Source organism: Galeopterus variegatus, unplaced genomic scaffold (assembly GCF_000696425.1).
Source record: "Galeopterus variegatus unplaced genomic scaffold, G_variegatus-3.0.2 Scaffold2442, whole genome shotgun sequence".
NCBI classification, from domain to species: Eukaryota; Metazoa; Chordata; class Mammalia; order Dermoptera; family Cynocephalidae; genus Galeopterus; species Galeopterus variegatus.
This window is the reverse complement of record NW_007728553.1, coordinates 204,093-211,194: the sequence shown is the minus strand read 5'-3', so window position 1 is coordinate 211,194 and position 7,102 is coordinate 204,093. Positions and strand designations below refer to the sequence as shown.

The following is a 7,102-nucleotide window of genomic DNA, read 5'->3' as shown; positions in this document are numbered from 1 at the left end:
TTAGGGTGGGGGGGCACTAGGGGTGCCTGAAGAGGCCCCAACAGCCTCGAGAAGCCTCTGGTGCTGACGAAGGTGTTTCCTCCTTTGGTGTTCCCCGGTGACTTCACACACCAACTGTGCAGGGAAGGCCCCAGGAAGCCCCTTCAGCCAGCCTGGAGAGAAAGAGACAGGGGCCCAAGTGGGGCTAGGGCAGGGAGCAGGTGAGGAGAAGGAGGCCCCATGGGGTGTCAGGCCTTGGGGATCATGTTGGGTGCAGGAATTAGTGGAGAAGCCTGGAGCATCGGCAGGAAGGGCGTCGGAGGTGGAAGAGACAGCGCATCAGTGATGGTCCAGGTTACTCCTCTCTTAAGCCCTGCAGTAGCTGCTTGTCTCACTAAGAGGCATAGTCCTACAGGGACCTGCAAGGACCCACGTGATCTGGTCTCTGTTACCTCTGTGACCTCAGTTGCTTCTCTCCCCGTTTCTCACTCCCTCTGGCCACACCAGCTTCCTTACAGTTCCTTAATCACACACCGACTGCAGGGTCTTTGCACTGCCTCTTGCCTCCATCTGGGACCCTTCTCCCCACAGATACCATGTGCCTAAATTGCTCACCTCCATCCAGCTCACACGTTGCCTTCTCAATGAGGTCTACCTCTGCCTCCCTAGTTAAAACTGTAACTCTACCCAACCCTGGAATTTCTGACCTCCTTTACTCTGCTCCACTTCTGCTTCTTCTGTAGCACTCACCACCTTCCAACATAATATATCATTTATTTATTGATTTTATCCTTTACTGTCTGCCTCCTCCACTAGAATGTATGCTCCAGCAAGGTGGGAAGATTTGCATGTTTGGTTCACAGTGCCTAGAATGGGAAGGGGCACTTCATAGGTGCTTAGTAAATATGTATTGAATGAATAAATGACTTTCTCACCTTCAGGGCTCTTGTGCAGGTGCTTGGGGGGAGCCCTGGACTCCAGACTCCGTCCCTCAGTCTTGACAGGTGCAGCTGGCTCTGAACACAGTTCCTGGGAACAGTCTGGTTGGCGGCAGGTGACATTACAGTGGGCTCAAGACTCTTTTTAGCTTTTCCCCCATACCCTCCTTAAGACTCACTTTTCTTTCCCTTCTCCCCTCTAAGGGATACTCACCACAGTCCTCATAGATGGTGTCCGGGGAGCAGGGAAGGGGGCCGGGGGTAGGGAAGGCTCCCAGCCAACGCTGCATGTCTGATCTGGTGGGGATACAACAGGGAGAAGATCACAGTTGGCCCAAGAGATCCTCCTGGGGGGTGAGGCAGGCGCCATGAAGGAGAGAGATTGGGGAAGGGGGTGGTGGGGTCTGAGAGGTCAGGTGAGGGTCACAAGGGTGTTTTCTGAAGGACACACAACTCACAGGGACGAAGCTTGGAGTAGCCGATGGGTGGGGCGGCCCTGGTGATTGCTGAGAAGAGAGAGGCGGAAAGTAGGGGGTCCAGACGGGTCTGGAACCTGCTGAGCCTGGACCAGGGAACGATGAGCATAGTCCAGAACCTGTAGCCGCTGCCCACTGCCCAGGGAAGAGAATGTTCAGAAGGACATCGGGTCCAGCTGGATACCTCCTATCCGCCCCAGCCTGGGCTATCTCCCTCCCTCGGGCCCACCTCTTGGGCTGAGTGATGAGTAGCAGGTCACTAAAGAGCAGCAGGCAAAGGGGGGTGAAGCGGGGACGTGAGGTGAAGAGCATGCCTCCCCTCCGGCACCCTAACTCAATCAGCTCCCCCTGCAACTCCAGGCGCCGTGACCAGGAGACCAGGGGCAGGGCCTGCAAGGAAGCAGAGAAGAGGATCTGGTTTCGCAGCGCTATGGGGGAAAGGCAAGATGGGGATTTGGGCATGGACTGACCTTGACTTTGTGGAAGCGCAGCCTTTGGGTGAGTCGGATCAGCTCTTCAGTCTGCTTCATGCGCCCCACCTCGGCGCTACAACGCTCAATGATCTGGGTAAGGGGAGCCAAGTCACCCACCCCAGCAGCCAGCCCCCTACTCCCTTCCATCTCTCCCTACCACCCTGTCACCTCCCTCAGCCTCAGCTTCCCTCCTGCCCACCTTGCTGACAGCACCCAGGGCCTTCTGGGCATTCTCCTGGCGGCTGGACCCCTCTTCTGTCTGGCGCAGGATATTCTAGGGACAAGTAGGAAGGGTAACTAGACCCCTTGCTCTGTGGCCCCGGGGTTCAGAGGGGCCACAGCTCAGAGGACTCCACCTGGCTTGGCAAAATGCCCAGTTTGGGGTTCACGGGGCTGGGAGACCAGCCCCAACAAAGCCAAGAGAACTCACTGCTCACCATCTGCATAACCCCAAACAAGTCATGTTACCCTTCTGAGCTTCAATTTCCCCATCTGTAAAATGGGGATAATACCCACCTAGCATTGTTATGAGGATTCGAGGAGTAATGTATGTAAAATACTTAGCACGGTCCTTGGCACATAGTAAATGCTGAAAAGAAGGTTGCTATTATTTTAATAATTATTAACTACAACTATTAGTGCAAGCAATATAGCAGAGTAGTAAAGACTGCCTGGATTTCAACTTCATCTTTATTTATTTCTGCATGACCTGGGGCAAGTTATCTAACCTCTCTGTGCCTCAGTTTCCTCATCTGTAAAGTAGGGTAAATAATAGTTCCTACTCTCACACAGTTGTCTGTAAGGTTAAATGGTATGTAGTACTTAGAACCGTGCCTAGGACAGCACACTCATGTTGAACTACTGTGATTAGTATGATGATTATTATTGTATAGTGTCTACACTGGGGATAGAGAAAGCTGAATAAGACATAAAGAGGCTAATAATCTAGTTGGGGACTCTTCATGTTAATATCCCCACACTGGGTGACTTGGTTAGGGAGGAGTCTCTACTTTGCAATAGAAGAGTGTTTCTCAGCCTTTTTTTTCAGTGTCACCCCAGTAAGGAGCTTGTTTTAGACACTTTTTTTCCCTAATCGTACCCCCACAACATGAAATTTTAATTCCACAGATAGAATTAAATTTTATCTATCTAGTGATCTTTTTATGTACTATGGCCCTTTGGAGTACCACAACCACTGGAATATCTAAGATTTTTTTCACCTCCTCCAACCCAAGAACCAATTTTTGCCATCTTGGACGTGATAACACCCCTGTTGGGAAGGCATGCAGTAGAAGAACGCAGCTGGAGGAGACCTGAGAGCCACCCCTGAGACCCAGAAGGGGAAGGGACTTGCCGAAGGTCACTCAGCTTGTTGATGGCAGAGTTAAGTCTAGAACTCATGTCTCCAGCCAGAGGCCCTTTTCCTGCACTCATGCAGAAGCATCTGGGTAACTCCAGGTAGAGCCTGATGGATCCCAGACTGAGAGGCTCGGATTAGGAGGCCTGATTTGGGGGGTTCTGTGTTCATGACGGGGTAGGAAATGATGATGGTCGGACAAGAGTCTTCCAGTGGGGTTCGTGGGGCAGAGAAGGCCCCCGGCCAAGAAGCGTACCTGCAGCAGCATGCGGAGCCGGGTGATGCGCTGAAATGGCAGCAGCAGGAAGGATGGCAGGGGGAGCCGCTCACACTTGGGGAGGCTCTGCAGCCGGCGCAGCTCCGCGGAGAAGCGCATGTTCGTGTCCCTGCAGAAGCAGGCCCAGAAGCTAGCGGCTGCCTCTAGGCCCTGATCCCCCAGCCCGCTCCGGCCTCGACCCCAGCCCTGCTCCCCAGCTTCCTCCCACACCTCAGGATACTCACATTAGGCGGCTATAGGTCTCCTCCTGGTACTGTTGGTTCCGCACATAATCCACATACACCGAGAAAGGACCCACAGCATGGGCATGAACCACGTCACACAGGTCGCTGATGTGGGGAGAAGCACGCACACGTGACAGTAGCGTTCCTAGAAACCTGAAAGAGTGGGGGAAGCCAGCAATGGAGGGGGGCAGAGGGAAGAGCTGGGATGGAAGGAAGGACCAGGGACAGGGAGAAAGCTAAGGAAATGGCCAGGATTCCTGGGAGGACGGGCTCCCACTGACCGCTCACTGACTCCCTGGACTCGCTGCACATTGGAGAAGAGCGTGTGATGATCCCGGGGGGTGAGCGTGTCCCGGAGTGCCTGGCTCAGCACAAAGGTGTCAGTCAGCAGCCGCAAGGAGCGCAGGTAGGAGGCCTCAGACGTCACCACCTCAAACAGGCTCTAGGAAGAAGGGCAGGGCAGTAGCGGAAAGCCCAGCTCACCACCAGCCTAGAACCTGGGTCATTCTCCTCCCCTACACCCAGCCTGCCCAGCCCAACTTGGGTGTGCCCACCTCCTGCATACGCCTCTCCTGGGGGCTGAGGGTGTCCAGGAGGCCACTGGCTCGCACAGCCGGAAGCTCCTGCCACAGGGTGTTGCGAGGTCCAGGGGGCCGTACAAAGGTGGGAGCTTCTCCATGAATTGCTGGAGAGGGCCCCCCATCCTCGCCAACTCCCCACAGCTCCTCTGACAGCACAGCTGCTCGGTAGGTCTGGTACAGAGGTTCTAGAAGGCAGACATAGCACATCAGGAAAGTTCAGTGCCCCAGAATCCATCCCCACTGCTGGGTGGTCACAGGAGGAACCCCCAGGTCCAGAGGCCCTCACCATCCTGCAGGGGCAGCTCCCAGTTCTGCTCCTTTAGCCCCTCCAACACCTCCTCGTCCCTGTGGAGAGAGAAAGCGATGGGAGTCCCAGGGCCACTGCTGCCACCCACCTCCAGGGGATGCTATTCACATGATACTGGAAAGGAGTGCAGAACCTGCTGGCAGGTTGTATGCCAGGACCCTGAGGGCTCTCCAGATCAAACCACAGGTTTGTTTGTTTGTTTTACATGCCTGTTGTAGGGGAGGCCCTGAACAAAGCAGCCCCATTCATTCCTGTTACTTCAACTACTGTGTGCCAGAGACTTCCAAGTCCCTATCCCCAGACCTCTCCCGTAGCAACCACTTTCTGGAATATCCTATTTGTGCCTTGATGAAACTCAACATGATCAAATCCAAATTTTTACACCTTCCCACCACCACCCACAACTCTCTTTCTCCTCTGTTCTGGTCATCAGCAACACCACACACACACCCAAGCTAAAAACCACACTAGTAAATGTTTGTTGAATAAGTGAATGGACACAAATTACCTCTGATATGATGGTGAATCTGAAATGATTAACAAGCCCAGATAACATAGAAGAGATGGTCATGGTTGTCAAATGGGTTTTCGGACGTTAATTGCAGTAGAGGCTCAAGGCGAGGGAAGGGAGTTAAAACGGAGCACTTTTACTATGGGCCCAGCTCTTTACCAATATCACACCCCAACAACTCCATGAAGTAGTTGATATGCTAATCCCCATTTCACAGGTGAGGGTGCTGACACCCAGAAAGGTTAAGGATTTGGTCATCTAACTAATAAGGGACAGAGCTGGGATTAGAAACCAAGCCTGCTTGTCTCTAGAACCCAGGCCCTTCTTCCCTGCACCTTTGTGGAGATGGGGTTTAGCCGGGTCTGAAGGTTAGCCAGACCTCAGGTAGAAGCATTATGGGGAGAGAAGGGGGCAGAAAGGGTGGGGCGTTTGGTACCTTCCCTCCACGGTTCCTGGAGGAGCCTCGGGAGGAACTTCATCAGGACTGTCCCCTGGAGCAAGAATCCGGAATGAATAGAACAACCCTCCAGGATCCCCAGCCCGCGACCCCTGACTCCAGCCCCAGTAGAGACTGTTACCATAAAAACTACAACTCCCGTCTGCCCCAGAGCAGCCGCAGGTAGAGGAACAAAGGTCCCGGGGTCTGCTGGGGGTTGTAGTTAGTCGGTGTTGGACCGCTCCGCCTCCACCCTGTCCCTCCACTCCCCCAGGCCCTGTACCTGTTTGGATTCCATCTTCGGAAGGCAGATCGAGATCTGGCTGTGGGGGGTCCCCAGGAACGGTGGCGTCCTGCCTGACCCGAGTGGGTTTGGGGGGTTTGAGGGGCGGCAGGAGTTTGCGCTCTGCAGTGGAGCGGTAGGACGTCAGGACCACTGGGGTGTGACCCACGCTTGGAGGGTTGGGGCGGGAGCGGGAGGCCCGCAGTGGGGAGGCCCTGGAGGGGGCCCTGGGGCCATCCTCATAGCCCCCCACAGGCACCCATCGGAGCTCCAGGCCAGGCCGGGCTACGTGGCACACACAGGGGCAGCAGGGAGGGCAGGCCAGAGCAGCATCTGCGGGAGACGGGGTATCCTAAGATAAAAGCCCTTATCTTAGGATAAGGCTTTATGGGGTCTGGCTCTACCCACCCAGGCCTCCTCCCGATCCTTAATCTGCCCAGCAGAGGGAACATAGAGGGCCAGCCCCAAACATCTACAGATCTCCTCCACCTTGATTCTCTTCAACCCCCCAAACATAACAGAAACCCGATTTTACAAACACAAAATCCGTTTTTGAAAAGATAGCCCCTGAAAGCTCCCAGTCTTAAGGCACTGAAAACAAGATGAGCTGGACTGAGGCCGCCTCAACCCCACCACGCACTTACCCAGGGCACCGTTCTCCTGGGATCCACTCCCAGGGAGGGTGCCCGGGGGAGCCTCTCTCTCTCCGTTCACATCTGCTCCCCCTTGCGGACTTGGCTCCGGGGCGTCTGCAGCCTGGGCCCTGCCTTCAGCCCCCCATTCAAACCTGCCAGCTAATCTCCGCACAGTGCCAGGGGCTGAGGCAGAGCCATCCTGGGCCAGGACTCCGGCCACGGGGAGCAGGGGCAGAGGCGTGTGGGGTGACCCGGAGGGCTTGGGTGGGGGGACTGGAGACCGGGGAGCAGGTTCTGGGGAGACAGAGTGCTGGGACACTGGACTGGGGGACCTAGAAGGTGAGTCTGGGGAATGCTGGGCATCGAGGCTGGCTCTAGAAACTGAGGGGGGCAGAAGGGCAGGGGGCTTGAGGGATGCGGCTGGGGGCTCCCAGAAGATGGAGGTGCACATTGGGGTTGGTGCATCACTGGAGATGCGGGGAAGTTCTTGTGAAAAGGAGCCGTTGTGGGGAGGCCCTGGGGATTGGGCAGCCCGGGGCCGAGAAGGGGGTCGAGGGCGGATGATCCGAGGGGGCTTCTGGGTAGGCGGTGTTGCTGCAGGAAGGGACTGGGCTGACATCTTCCT

General features: G+C 55.5%; 1 protein-coding gene across 1 annotated transcript; it reads right to left on the bottom strand.

Moving 5' to 3' along the window:
• ARHGEF15 (Rho guanine nucleotide exchange factor (GEF) 15) lies at nt 1–7,102 on the bottom strand. Its single transcript, XM_008581716.1, has 15 exons — nt 6,487–7,102; nt 5,843–6,175; nt 5,560–5,614; nt 4,592–4,650; nt 4,279–4,490; nt 4,006–4,166; nt 3,725–3,877; nt 3,480–3,609; nt 2,066–2,140; nt 1,864–1,956; nt 1,623–1,783; nt 1,376–1,528; nt 1,132–1,214; nt 915–1,019; nt 1–152 (listed from the first exon to the last, which is right to left on the bottom strand). The coding sequence occupies exons 1-15, from the start codon at nt 7,094–7,096 to the stop codon at nt 1–3; spliced, it is 2,535 nt and encodes an 844-aa protein (XP_008579938.1). The 5' UTR covers nt 7,097–7,102.